The 15,548-nt window shown below is 44.2% G+C and overlaps 1 protein-coding gene across 2 annotated transcripts in view; it reads left to right on the forward strand.

Annotated features, from left to right (window-relative positions):
* Positions 1 to 15,548, forward strand: part of LOC147692460 (cyclin-dependent kinase-like 1) — a 304,602-nt gene that overhangs the window by 253,199 nt on the left and 35,855 nt on the right. For both annotated transcript variants that reach the window (XM_086938671.1, XM_086938672.1), the window contains exons 8-9: positions 10,568 to 10,624; positions 13,570 to 13,731. In XM_086938671.1, the coding sequence (XP_086794797.1) occupies positions 10,568 to 10,624; positions 13,570 to 13,731 (219 nt within the window). The remainder of the gene's footprint in view (positions 1 to 10,567; positions 10,625 to 13,569; positions 13,732 to 15,548) is intronic.

Consider the following 15,548-nt stretch of genomic DNA (forward strand, 5'->3'; position numbering starts at 1 on the left):
GGGCCTTGCTGGGGTCCCCAAAGTCACTTTCCGACAGCCTTTTCATGGCAGTGGGACAGCCCTGAAAAGCGGAAACTGACATCCCTATGGCTATGCCTCTGCAGGCATCGCCTCTATTGTAGGGATTAGGCTCCGACCACCTTCCCGACAGGCTCCTTGAGCCTGTCAGAGGTGTCGGTCTTTCCCCCACCTGATCAGCTCCAACCACCGGTGTCCTAATCCATCGGTCGGACCGCAGCCTCGGATGTCGGATGGACCGCCACTGACGCCTGTCGGTGGCGATTCGCCCGACATCAGAATTAGGCCCATAGTCTCCAAGCAACAGTTGGAAAAATTACTATCTTGGGCATATTGTTAAAACATTTTTGTCCCTGTTTTTCCTCTTGTGAAATTTTGTATTAAGGAAGCGCCCACAAATTAAGCAGCATCTTCTTTAATAACCATTTTGTGGCAGACGTATTACTCAGCACTCAATAAAAAGTGGACATTCCCCAAATCTGCATGGGTGGGAACATCAAATTGAAATGAGTAAATGCATTAGAATACGTGACTTCTACACAGGCACAGAAGAGTGTTAAAAATAGATCTTGTAAACGCATAGTACGTTTGCTCCTCCCAGGAAATGCAGACATGTAGCAACCCTGCCTGCCAGTGCATCCTTTGGGAGGGTCTCTTGTAATGTAGTTGCAGCGTGGGTGCACTAGAGTACAAACTGTGAGCATGTTCCACTAGTGTTTTAGAAGCAACCACAAATCTGAACTTCTATCCAATAAAGTACTCCTTTATGTGATACCACACATATCAGAATTATCAGTTGTGCTGATTTTATCACGTGTGCCATTTACCAGTTGCGATTACATTTACAACCCCTGGATAAATATTGGCAAACCTGCTGACATCTACTAAAGGAAAAATGGCTCTTTAATTTAGTTATCAGTGGATTTGGGTATTGTGAGCATCAAAATGTGCATTCAAGTCGCATTTTGGAGGAAAACTCAGAAAAGGTGATAATTATCTAATTTGATAAATACTGAACACGAGTGCCAGATTGTATCAGGTACAATAAATATCCTCTATGGCACCGTGGCATGCATACTTAGAGCTTAAGTAGTATTCAACCATTGCCATCTTTACCATCTAATTTCTGGCCTCTGTCTAACAGTGCAGCACAAGGGATCGCCCAATTGGTACATAACTGGAGGGGATTTCATCTACATAGCGATCTGTCCCTTTCCGCACGTTAACAAGCTATCATCCCCTTGCTTAGCCTTAATGAGAAAGCTTCAAAATTATCTTGCTGTATAGGCACCCTTTTGAGCTGTCTTGATTATTGCAAAGCGTTATTCTTGGATGTTCCTGCCTATTTACTGAAGTGTTCGCTGTGAATCTAGACAGCTGCGGCCAAGTTAGCCTTAGCTCTGCCCAGATTTTCTTCTACTTCTTGGGCCTTTGCTTAGTTACATTGGCTCCCTGTGGCTAAAACAATTCTTTTAAAAGCAATGTACTTTATGTTTAGGGAAGTTTATAAGATTGGTCCTCATTTTTTGCGAAGACAATTTAAATACTATGGGGCATATGTACAAAGAAGTGGTGGAGCGGAGCATGTTATTAGCCTCCTTGGCTTAAACCCACGCTCCGCCACTTCTGAAACGCAGGGCTGCACCATATTTACAACAATATGGTGCAGCCAGCCGCGATCGGTATTGGGAGGACCTTCAGGGTGGTGACGTGGGGAGGGCAGGGTGGAGGGTATTAATCTATGAATTATGGAGCTTTACAGGTAAGTAAACATAAATAAATAAAACGAGTTTTGTTGCATGCACTGCATCCCCAAATGCGATGCAGTGCGCGCAACGAAATTTGTTTTATTTATTTATGTGTTTACTTACCTGTAAAACTCCGTAATCCATAGATTACTACCCCCACCCTGCCTCTCCCCACACAACCGCCCGGCAGGTACACCCACTGCCGGCCGCGGCTGGGTGCAGCCCTGCTTTTCCCCTTGCGCTGGCTCTAAATTTAGCAGCCTAGCGCCAATGCAGGCACCCTTGCACCATAGTGCAAGGGTGTCTGTGTAGAGGTGAAGATTGTTTATGTGCAGGAAGGTCCTCCTTCCTGCACATAAACAATCTTAAAATGGTGTTTTGGAACTTTCATGTGTGCTGCCTAATGCAGCACACATAGAAGTAACAAAATGTCATGTTCAAGGCATATGAGCTCCAGATCGTACACTTTTGCAATGGATCGCCACCTGGTGTTGGGCTCGGATGATTGCAGGTTGTTGTTTTCTTGGAAGAAATCTTTGTAGTCACGAGATAGGTGACTCCTCCCTTGGACAATACTGCGCATGGTCATCAACTCCATCCTCAGATAGTTTTTTTCCTCCACTGGGTTCGGATGAAAGATTTCCACTCCAGCTAGAAAAGACTTTTCCAGCAACTTCGAAGCGTGAAACTTTATATAAACATTTTCGACATAGAATAGACTTTTCAACATCACCAGCTACATTCCGGTGCGTCGACGTGGGCCGTTGGGCCTATCGGCGCCGTCCGGCCTACGCCTCATGGATAGAACTCCATTCAAGAGATGCCCGGAATGTCGAGCAAAATTCCCTCATAGCGACCATCACGAGGTCTGCAACCTCTGTCTATCGCCGGAACACGACGAGTCGACCTGCACAGCCTGTGCATCCTTCCGATTGAAGAAGACCATTCGGGATCGGCGGGCCCGTCGACACAAGATGAGGAGATCAGCGCCTGGCCCGGAGGCCATCTTTGAGGAGGAGATCGTCGGAGAGGACGTCTCCGGGGACGAGGATCCACTCGAAGATATCTCTGAAGACGAGGCTCCACTTGCCGCCGAGGAAGACTCGCCTGATCTCCAGATCATATCGGGGGCAGAGGACTCAGACGACTCGATTCCATCTCAGCAGCCCGTGAGTACTATTGCCCCTGCACAACATACACTACCGAAACCAAAGGCAGCGGTCGGCACTCCGCCCATGGGGCACAGTAGAGACCGAAATCTACCCTCAGACGCCCCGCCTTCGGGCTCGGCTCAGAGGAAAAAGACTACTCCTTCCAGTGCCTCGGCACCGACTAAACCACTTGTGCCAATTCCACCTCCTCCATTGGCACCGAAATATCCTTCGACACCGAAGCCAAAACACCCTTCAGTACCCAAAGACAAAGACCCTTCGGCACCCAAACCAAAAGACACATCGGTGCCGAAGCCAAAAACTGTACCGGATCCGAAAGCTTCGACTCCGAAACCTTCCGGTTCCAAAAATAAAGATGGAAAGCCAGAGTCCGGCGCCGCAGGACCAACGAGACCTGTCTCCACGCCGAAATCTCCAACATCGGTACCAAAGACTCCAAGGCCTGATACAGAGACACCTAAACCTTCTAACAAGCCTACCAAGCCGAAACCACCTTCAGCACCGAAAAATTTGCCACAGGACTCGATAACTCCTCCTAAAGCAAAAAACACAAAACAACCCATATCGGCACCGAAAAAATCGGAGCCGAAGAAGATTGTAGAGGAGGAAGAACTGTTTAGACCAGATCCTAAACAAAGAAAGGTCCATATCAATCCAAAAACTGGACATGTGGAAGCAATTCCTTACAAGAAGAGACCAGCATACACACCACTTCTACCTGTGGTTTCTGCCAAAAAGAAGGATTGTGCAACTTCTCCAATACACCCTTCCTCTCCTTCACCTTCTTCCTCTCCTATCCCTCCTTATATTGAACCTATAGCTTCTCCTGTTCAATCTCCTGCATCATCACACCACACTGACGAGGAGTATGATCTAGGTGGGGGGAATGACGTACAAGAGCCACATGCATACCCTTTAGATGAAGATGTCAATCCAGAATATCCTAAGGATGAGGACATATATGGTTTCCCACCACACAATGTGCCAGACATTCCTGATCCTCAGTACTACCCAACAAAACCTTCCCCTCCAGAAGATAGGTGCCGAAGGTGGTTTAATCATCTATTAAATAGAGCTGCCCATGGGGTTCCAATGCACTCTGATGCCATTGATGAGGATCTTTTACTGGATACATTTGAGCAGGCATAAAGGTCTAACCAAATACTACCCATGATCAAAGGAGTCATTAAACATGCTCCAGAAATATTTAAAGACCTGGTACGATGTAGGGTGTTAAATCCAAGAATAGAAAAAAGTATACACCAGCACCATCTGATCCAGTCTATATTAAGGGACATCTGCCACTAGACTCTTTGGGAGTGTCTAATGCACGTAAAAGAGCCAATTCCCAGACTTCTGGTGACACGGCCCCGCCTGACAAAGAATCTAAAGTTATTGATGCGTCAGGGAAACGGATTGCTGAGCAGGCAACAAACATATGGCGCATAGCAAACACACAAGCCTTACTCTCACGCTATGACAGGGCTCACTACGACCAATTAAAAAACTAATGGAGCACCTCCCAGATCAGTACAAAGATCAGGCAGCAGAGCTCTTACAAGAAGGCAAATTAATATCTAATGCCTCAACTAAATGTACACTAGATGTAGCTGACACAGGATCCAGAGCAGTCAATACTAGTGTTATACTCAGACGTCATGCGTGGCTACGCATTTCAGGTTTTAAACCAGAGGTACAGACTACAATCCTGAACCAGCCCTTTAATCAGAACCAGTTGTTCGGGCCGGAAGTAGACAACACACTAGAAAAGATGAAGAAAGACACGGACACAGCTATGTCTATGGGTACATTACAATCCACACAGACTAGAAGTTCTTTTCGCCGCTCCTTTTATAGAAGAGGCTCCAAGCAAACCGGCACAGATACAACATCATCTTTTAAGACGCACACACAGACCTCCTCTAACAAAGGCTACTTCAGAGGAGGATACAGAGGTAATAACAACAACCGCTCCTCTTCCACTCCCAAACAGTGACTTCCCTCTGCCTCCCCTACAGCATTCCACTCCTGTGGGGGGCAGATTATCACAGTTCCTACCTGTCTGGAATTCCATCACAACAGACAGATGGGTAAGACAAATTATCCAGAATGGCTACTGCCTAGAACTCAGAGCAACCCCCCCAAACATACCACCCAGGCAGCATCCAATGTCCACAGAACATATGACTCTGCTTCAACAGGAAGTTATAGCACTTCTACAGAAGGATGCTATTCAAGTAGTTCCTTTAGAGGAACGGGGAACAGGAGTTTACTCCCTGTACTTCCTAATTCCCAAGAAGGACGGGACACTAAGACCAATTCTCGACCTCAGGCCCCTCAACCATTACATTATATCAGATCATTTTCACATGATCACTTTACAACAAGTACGCCCACTACTACAACAGGGAGACTTCCTTTCAACACTAGACCTAAAGGACGCCTATTTTCATGTTCCTATACATCCTGCGCACAGGAAGTATCTAAGGTTTGTCATACAAGGACTGCACTATCAGTTCAAAGTCCTTCCATTCAGGGTCACAACAGCACCACGAGTGTTTACAAAGTGCTTAGCAGTAGTAGCAGCACATCTCAGAAGACAACAGATACATGTCTTCCCTTACCTCGACGATTGGCTCATAAAAGTAAAATCGTTCAACCAGTGTGTCCAACACACAAATTAAACAATTCAGACATTGCACGACTTAGGGTTTACGATAAACTACACCAAGTCGCACCTAGAGCCTTCGCACGTTCATCAGTATCTAGGAGCTACCATAGATACATCTACAGCTCTAGAGTATCCCAGTCCAGCCAGGATACAGAGCATTCAGACCTTAGTCTCCCTTTTTCAACACCAGCAGTCTCTCCAAGCCAGAGTGTTCATGACACTGATAGGCATGATGGCGTCTTGCATCTTCATAGTTCCTCAAGCAAGACTGAAAATGCGCCCATTACAAGAATGTCTAGCACAGCAGTGGAATCAGGCTCAAGGTCAGCTCACAGACCTGGTGTTGGTAGACAGCTGTACATATCGCTCTCTGCAATGGTGCAACACCAAAAACTTGACAAAGGGACGGCCGTTCCTAGAACCTGTTCCACAGATAGTGCTCACGACAGACGCATCCCTCACAGGATGGGGAGCCCATCTCTTACATTATACCACACAAGGCCAATGGAACAACCAACAAAAACAGTTCCATATCAACCATCTAGAGTTGCTAGCAATTTCCCTAGCACTCAAAACGTTTCAGGTACAAGTACGAAACAAAGCTGTCCTAATCCGGACGGACAATATGACAGCCATGTATTATATACAAAAACAGGGGGGATACACTCTCTGAAACTGTCCCAGCTTGCACAGAACATTTGGAGATGGGCCATTCCTCAATACATACACCTGACATTAGAACACCTTCCAGGAATCCACAATCAGATAGCAGATCTGTTGAGTCATCAGTCACAACAGATTCACGAATGGGAGATACACCCACAAGTTCTTCAACCATTCTTCCAAATGTGGGGGCATCCACAGATAGATCTGTTTGCCACCCACGAAAATGCAAAATGCCCAACCTTCGCCGCCAGGTTTCCACACCCTTGGTCGGAGGGAAATGCGATATGGATGAATTTGGTCAGGCAGATTTGCATACTCTTTTCCGCCTCTCCCCCTCATTCCACTAGTAGTACGCAAGCTCAGACAACAGTCTCTCAAACTAATACTAGTGGCTCCCACATGGGCACGTCAGCGTGGTTCCCCACACTACTAGATCTCTCACTGATTCCACATCAAAAATTACGGCTCACACCATCCCTGTTAACACAGAACCATGGAGAAATAAGACATCCAGAACCAAGTCAACTGAATTTGGCGATCTGGCTCCTGAAGTCTTAGAGTTTGGTTACTTAAACCTACCACCAGACTGTATGAACATTATTAAAGAAGCTAGAAGACCCTCTACCAGAGCATGTTATGCCGCTAAGTGGAAAAGATTTGCAATATATTGTAAAAATCATCACATTGACCCACTGGTGTTTCCATCCAAAATAATATTTGCTACCTTCTACACCTACAAAGGTCCAATTTGGCTTATTCTTCCATACGCCTACATCTGGCAGCAATTGCAGCCTATTTACAGAATAGGCAACACCTATCTCTCTTTAGAGTACCTGCAATCAAAGCATTTATGGAAGGATTAAAACGGATAATCCCACCTAGGTTACCACCTGCTCCAGTCTGGAACCTAAACGTGGTCCTTACAAGACTTATGGGACCCCCTTTCGAGGCTTTACACAAGTGTGAATTGCAATTCTTAACATGGAAAACTGCTTTCCTTGTTGCCATCGCATCTCTCAGAAGAGTTAGTGAAATACAAGCATTCACAATATAAAAACCATTTTTTTCAGATACATCCTAACAAAGTGGTTCTTAGGCCCAATCCTAAATTCCTGCCAAAGGTTATTACTCCTTTTCACCTTAACCTTAACCAATCAGTAGAGCTACCAGTGTTGAGGAAAGGGCTTTACACACCTTAGATGTTAGAAGAGCTCTGTTATACTTCTATCAAAAAGGAGGGAAGAGGATTCAAGGTCCATTCAGTTCCCCTAGTTAGATACTGAATTAATCAAAAGGGAATGGACACTGGTGTCTACTAAACCTTCGGTTAGTCTTTGAAAACCCTCATAGACAGCCTGATTTAGTCGATGCGGTGTATCTTTTATCCGCCCCGTCAGGCGTCATGGCATATTCATAGGGTAGTCAAATAACGTGCGGTATGCCTGTTTCACCCGAGGCTACCTCTGGTCCAGGTAGAAGTGTCCAGAAATAATAGGAAAGGGAAAATATATAAAAACAGTGTGTCACCAAAAAAGAATTTTTAATGAAAAGGTTGGCACTGTTGTTAAAAAATTCGATACATATGTAATCGGGCAACTAGATTACCATATATCTATATATATATGGATGCGTCAACATGTTTCAGCTCTATGAGCCCAGCTTTGGGACATCTTGCTTTCGATGTAATTAGGAATAGCCTGATGTATTTGACGTTTTGCCACATGCGTGCAAGTACGATATTAACAGGCATCCCCCAGTATCAAGCGCGTAAATGCATAATAACATCCCGCTTTTGTAGAACAGATGCTCGACATTAATAACACCAACGCAGTGATTTGTAGTCTAACTACAGAAGTCTGTCACTACAGGGACCCTGCACTCTTAGCATTCCACTCCTACCCCACCAATAAGCACAAATTGCACAAGTAGCCTCCTCTCTGTGTTTAGAGACTTGAAACCTGTTTTCCCCTGCCCTCCTTCCTTCTCACTATTAATGTATCTACAATTAGGTGCATACCTTTTACTAGTAATTCTAGTCTGTGTGCTTTAAGAAAAGTATTATGCCTACTCACCGCTTTTAACATACCATAATATAGTGTATTGGTTTGTGTTCCCACATTATAGGTGACTGTATAAGAAATTCCATAATAGCTATAGGAACCTACACAAGTTGTGTAAGTACCTTCTGTGTATGTATTTTTGTCTTTTTGTCCTGACAAAAGCTCTACAGACCCGGCTGGGCTCATAGAGCTGAAACATGTTGACGCATCCATATATATATAGATATATGGTAATCTAGTTGCCCGATTACATATATATCGAATTTTTTAACAACAGTGCCAACCTTTTCATTAAAAATTCTTTTTTGGTGACACACTGTTTTTATATTTTTCCCTTTCCTATTATTTCTGGACACTTCTACCTGGACCAGAGGTAGCCTCGGGTGAGGCAGGCATACCGCACGTTATTTGACTACCCTATGAATATGCCATGACGCCTGACGGGGCGGATAAAAGATACACCGCATCGACTAAATCAGGCTGTCTAGGAGGGTTTTCAAAGACTAACCGAAGGTTTAGTAGACACCAGTGTCCATTCCCTTTTGATTAATTCAGTATTGAGCTCTGTTATACTACACAGACAGGACTAAATCCTTCATAAAGACAAAACAACTATTTGTATCTTTCTCTCCCCCACACAAGGGCAATCCCATCTCTAAAGGAGGAATTGCCAGATGGATTGTAAAGTGTATACAAATATGCTATCAAAAAGCTAAACGTACACTAACGGTTCCTCCTAGAGCGCCCTCCACTCGCAAACTAGGAGCCTCTATGGCTTTCTTAGGAAATATACCACTAGAGGACATATGCAAGGCAGCAACATGGTCTACAATACACACCTTCACTAAACACTATTGTGTTGAGGTGCAAGCCAAGCAGCAAGCTGCCGTAGGCCAAGCTGTCCTTAGAACACTATTTCAGTATGCTGCAACAGATACAAGCGACCATCGCTAGGGGAGACACTGCTGCACAATTGTTGCAAAAGTGTACGATCTGCAGCTCATATGCCTCGAACGGAAAGTGCTACTTACCAGTATGCATCTGTTCTTGGAATGTAGAGCTGCAGATTCGTACACGCCCTACCGCCTCACCGGGACTTGTATCCGTTCCAGTACTCATCTTACTTAGATGCACACGCATGGACATCCTTTCTCTTTACTTCTACTAACTCCATCATTTCCCATCATGGCGAAAAACAATCTGAGGATGGAGTCGATGAACATGCGCAGTATTGTCCAAGGGAGGAGTCACCTATCTTGTGACTACAAAGACTTCTTCCAAGAAGGCAACAACCTGCAATCATCCGAGCCCAACACCAGTTGGCGATCTATTGCAAAAGTGTATGAATCTGCAGGTCTACATGCCAAGAACAGATGCATACTGGTAAGTACCATTTTCCTTAAAGATTGTTTATGTGCAGTAAGGGTCACTTTCCTGTACATAAACAATCAATGGCTGGTTGCTGTTTCTATGTGTGCTGCACAACGCAGCACATATGGAAGCTGCAAAAACGAGGAGAACTAAAGTATTTCTCCTCGTTTTGCCTGTTTAAGACTATATTTTCCCTGGTCTTAATTTTGGAACTGCCTCCTATTTACGCTGCCCTTGTAAATAGGGGTCAGCGTCAAAATCAATGTGTGTTGTGGCAGAACGCCCACTGCAACACCCATTGCCCTCCCCTTTCACCCTGAGTACAGCATTAAAGGATTCCTTATTTACAAGGCTGCTTTGAGCTATGTTAAGTGGCTTAACGCTGCCTTGTAAATAAGGCGAGGCCCCTATCGCCACAACATCACTGAAAGTGACTTTCCTGTGGCGATAGGGGCTTGTAAATATGCCCCTATGTGCCTTGAAGAGTCTTGTGACCCTCAACCGCAAATCTTATTTGCCTTCTAATGTTTAAGAAAGCTTGAGTGGCTGGTCATGCCTTTTTCAGTTAGATCAGCACAATACTGGAACAACTTACCTCTCTCTCTTAAAGCTTGCCAAAACTTAATGACTTTCGGGAAAGACTTGAAGATGTGGCTCTTTCTTGCATAATGTGTTACAGTGCTTGAGTTTTACCTGTGGGATTTAGAGGCTTGCACCAGGATTCCCAGCGAGGTCACAATGGCGCTTTATAAATATTATTTAATTTCTAGTACTAAGAGGTCACTGTAATTATGCACCTGTTAAAAATGTCACATAACATAGTCCTCTTAAGCATCTCAAAATGTATTCATTATGTTTTAGGAGCCACTTTGCGCTAGATTTCAAGATATTTCATCCGAGGAGCTGGACCTGATGACAGTAAGTTTTTTACAATGCACTCCATTGGGTCTCCTTTCTTAGAACTTCTTTCTGGAGGAAAGTTGAAGTGGGGATTCTGCATATGAAACATGATTGCATCAGGACTGAATATCTGATTACGGTCTTAAGCAGAGTGAGTAGAACAGATCTTATAGTAAGCTACAAAGGGGGGTGGAAAATATAGTTGGCAGTGGAGTACCTAATACCAGATTTGAGCGCAAATCATAGTACCTCCTTGTTAACATGGTGGACCTGAATTATATATTTATTTATTTATAAAGTTTTATATAGCGCGAACAAGATTCCAAAGGATATCAGAGGGCTTTACAAAGGATGGAAGGCAGGACGTATATCCAATATCGACATCAAGTAAGAATACACCACAAGAATAATAGCATAATTCCCTGACAGATGAATCAAGGAGAGTAGTACAAAAAACAGGTATAACGCAGGCTATGAAGGGGAGCACATAATGAGGAAAAGAAGAGCATAGATCCAATATTAACATCAAGTAGGAGTACACAAAAGGAATAACCGCATTATTCCCAGTCAAATTAATCCAGGAGAGTAATGCAATAAACTGGAAGATAGCACGCTACCAAGTGGGGCAAATAATACGTTACAAAGGAGCAACATCACATGATGGTACCTGAAGGTACCATGGTTGTAGGATCAATGATTTTAAACAAATGATCCTAACCTAGTTAAGGTAAAAATGTGTTCATTAGGAATCTTTTGGCTTCCACTCCGAAAGCAGTCGTGATGAGATTCTGCGTACTTCCGGTGGAAGAGAGTTCCATATTCTTGGTGCAGCGCTGGAGAAGGCTTGGAGAAGGCTCTAATCATGTAGTTGATGTACAGTTAAAAAAAAGAAAGATGCACCGGATTTTTGGTGGTCATCAGTGTCTTCTGCTCTGTCGCCACTGTGAGAAGTCAATGCTTCTTTTCCTCTGTTTCTTCCATGTTTTTCTTTTTCCTCCACGTTCTGATGGTTGGTAATTTAGAAGCTGTAGACTTTGCTACTACTGTTAACAGTGGAAATAAGAATCTGAAGATGCAGACCAAGCAGAGGTACTTTGTGGGTGTATGCCTGACGTCAGAGGGAAAGGACAACACACAAACAGTAGTCTATGCAGGAGGCAGTGGAGAACAACTAGATGGCCGAATAATTAATGGCAGAATAGACCAACACTTTCATGCTGCTCACCATTTTTGCCTGGTTGGCCCTGTTCCACCTCAGATGGGGGTAAACACCTGAATCTGCCCACCAAACTACCATGGAGCAAAGTTAGCAAAGAAACGGGGTGGGACGTTGGACCATATCAGCCTCTCACTGCACCAGTGGCCAGTGGGCACCAGACAGCATTTCCGCCAGCTCATATTTCAAAATTACGAGCACAGAACATTCTAGTTTATGGGAATTGAAAGGAAACTAGAATTTTCTGGGCTCTGGTTCAGCCAGCAAATCTATTAACTCTGGGCATTCCAAAACCCAGAGAATGGGGGAATCTGTTGGGTCTCTAGCTTCAACAGAATGTGAAGACAGAGGGTGAACTAGGTAAAATCCACGAGCACACAAGATTCCAGATGAGAGAACGTTCGCTCACAGGATTCTTGAGGCAACAGTGGGAGGGAGATGAGGGAGGACAAGGAAAGGCCGTGTTAATAAAGAAGAGTTACCTACTCTCTCATGCGTCACTATGTTCCTTACAATTTGACGATGAGTTTTAGCACTGCCAATAAAACCAACATGCCAAAACAGCCTTCACTTGTAAATTAGCAGTGGAATGTCAGAATTTTGCAGCCTTTGATCCAGTGTGGCATCCTTCGCTTGGAAGACAGAGCAGGGTGTTAGTATTGTGAAGAAGTCTGCAGTCCCACATGAGCATGTGTCCTTTATAGTGAGTGATTAATCTTGTTTTCGGGGTAACCAAGTCTTTGGATGGTAACATTCACCACCCGTTATGGACGTCCTCATCGTAAGGGACCTCAACACCGAGAGCACAGCCATTACAAGTCTGGCGGCCTATACACACACAGCACAGGATCGTCACCACACTGCGTCTCACCATTATTTAATGGGAACTGAGTGGCCACACAGCATCAACACGCTATCACGCTATGTGCAACCTTTTTTGGGACTAGTGATCTGTGCATTCTGTAAATAAAACCATGAAGGCCTTGAATTACTGATTGTTGAATCTCCGGTCCTGGTAAGTTTCAAACTCAGAATATGAGCTGGTCACAGTGAGTCTGGAATCTAGACCAGAGTACCTGGAACCTGCTGTTATTGCTGAATTAGGTTCAAAGAACTTGGCTTTATCATGTCAGTACAGAGAATCTGAAACTTTCAAATGGGATTCGATTTCATTAGAGTTTGCTATTGTGACCCGAGGTACATCCAGGAAAACCTGCTATCAGGACATGAGATAGGTGTAGATAAGTTGCTGTTACAACACACAGTCACCAAAGGTAACCTGTTATTAGAACTTGAGTTGACAATAGGCTTTGTCTGTGCATCAAAGCCATATTACCAATGAAGTCACTTATACGAAAAGGCCCTGGAGATATTGTGTAATTATGCACCACCCCCATATGGTACTTATTTAGCACCCACCCTGGGACACCCTGTGGGAAAGTGCATGGCGGAGGGTTAACGTTCCTTTTCAAGGACATCCCCCAGAGGGTAAGTGATTCAAGTCACATCATAGACCCCCGTGGAGGTGGTACCAGGCTTCCCTCCAAGCAATTGCTTAGGATGCCAGTGGAGCATGGGGGCATTTCACACATATTACTTTCAGAGGGTCTTCAAAGGTCTCCACAAGCATAGTTGTAGCCTGTGTTAACCCTGTTGCTGTTGAACCTTTGCCTTAAATGTTGGTACCCCTGATTTGTAAATGCTGAGCATTTATTATGTGGACTGTACTCATTCCTTTGTCCTGTAGGCCTGCCTTGTCATGGACCCCTCTGGGAGGCAGACCTGTGAAGAGCTCCTTGCACAGCCATACTTCCACAGCTTCCATGAGGACATGGATTGTAACCTTAAGGAGCAGGAGAAGTCCAGTAGTCGGAAGCATGAGAAGGCACATCGAAAGAAGAACCAGGGGGTAAGACAATTGATCTGTTCATGGACTTGAGGAGGATTAAATGACAAGTATCCTTGAATCACAGGCAGACCTGTCATAGGACTGGGCGTATTGTAACTTGTTGTATTATGGGAATTCCAGATGTACTTCCCAACCCTCAAAACGTTTAGTATTTGTTTAGAAATACTTGTTGTGCCAGTTAACAACACATGGCCTCTCTGTAGGCAGTGGCTCATAGTAAACTACTGAAGGCGAAACAACTTGTGCATCGTTACCAGACACCCCAACGCCCAGGTTCACTGACTTAAAGCCTAATGTCCATAGAACCAGATCATATGGTTTGAACAAAATACTTGGACTAACGGCACTATGAAAGGCCTGCCATAGGGCTGCCATATTTGTCAGTGAGAGAGCAATCATTGGGGATGTATGAACATGTGTGCGTATGAATTGGATATATTTGTGCCAGTGACTGAGAACCTGTGTCGTATGTAATTTCAGCACAGGACATACCTTTCGCCATATGTGGCACCATTACCTGAATTTCACAAACATATAAAATATACATGGAAGAAAATTGAAGCGCAGAAGAAAATCTGCCAAAAAAAACATATAATGGACCATTTATCAGCACTTTACATGTTTCTCATGTTAAACAAGGCCTGTATATTTCCTTTATACTTATGGCAATACTGCCCACTGTGAGTTAGAGGCCTGCTATTTGTCAATGTAACACTTTGAAATGGGAGAAAATAGAAATGAAGAGTTAACTTAATCATTAAGGTAACTTTCCCTTTTATTTTTCTTCTATTTAAAAGTTTTGAGGAACAACCTTTTTTTCACAGTTCCAATACTGGATTGACCAGGGCTTTCATTTAAGATTTAAAGTGCTTCAGTTGTTGACCACTGTGACACAGCCCAAGTCTGGGGCATGAATCTAACTGAGTCGTGCTTATTATCAAGCCCTGCTATCTGCAGCCTGATGAATATAATGTAAAATTAACACAGGCTTCCCCTAACTTTGAAAGCAAATTATGACCATGTGCACATTCAAAATTCACCCCCGCCATCTCAGTCCATATATACTGACGTAGATCGTCACAGTCAGTTTGACCCACAAGAGCACTACTATGATTCTGTAGCACCACATGAGGGGAAAAATCTTGGCATGTATTAATACGGTCCCTCATGGGGATGACAAGCTTGAGCCCTACCCAGTGAAAGCTTCACCACTGGATGACACTAGAGCCTACCATGCTGAATCCCAAAGGCAACAGAGCACCATAAGGTGAAACTGTATGTAATAGAAAACTGGACACGTTCCTAGTAGACACCATATCCAAAACTGGACTTGATGCATGGTGGAAGCCTCAAGGAACCAGTGAAGGCCTGGTTGGATACACCCAGAAATTAAAGGAAATATATGAGCCCCTGAAAATGTACCATCTAACTTCTTGGTTGCATGAAAGAGGGCATCTGCACATGGTACAGGGGATGCTCTACCTCCTGATAACGAAAGCCACATGATTAATACATCTGGAAAGTGTGTGGTAGTGGGGGCCACAGCACAGTGACACATAGCTAGCTTGGTTGGACTCCTATACAGGTATAAATAGATAACATTTGGGAGGAGATGAAACAACTCGTTAGGTACCTTGCTAGGGCCTGTTGTAAAAGTGTCCAGAGAGCTGGTCCACGAGGGAAAAATTATTTTGCGTGCCAACATTCGTTACAGTTTGGATGCTGCAGGTGCAACTTCCATAGAGATGAATATAAGTGTCATGCTCCGAAGCGATGCTTGGCTGCTGGTGTCCGGTTTTAAACCTAAGGTCCAACAG

This window comes from Lissotriton vulgaris, chromosome 9 (genome assembly GCF_964263255.1).
Source record: "Lissotriton vulgaris chromosome 9, aLisVul1.2, whole genome shotgun sequence".
In the NCBI taxonomy this organism is placed as follows: domain Eukaryota; kingdom Metazoa; phylum Chordata; class Amphibia; order Caudata; family Salamandridae; genus Lissotriton; species Lissotriton vulgaris.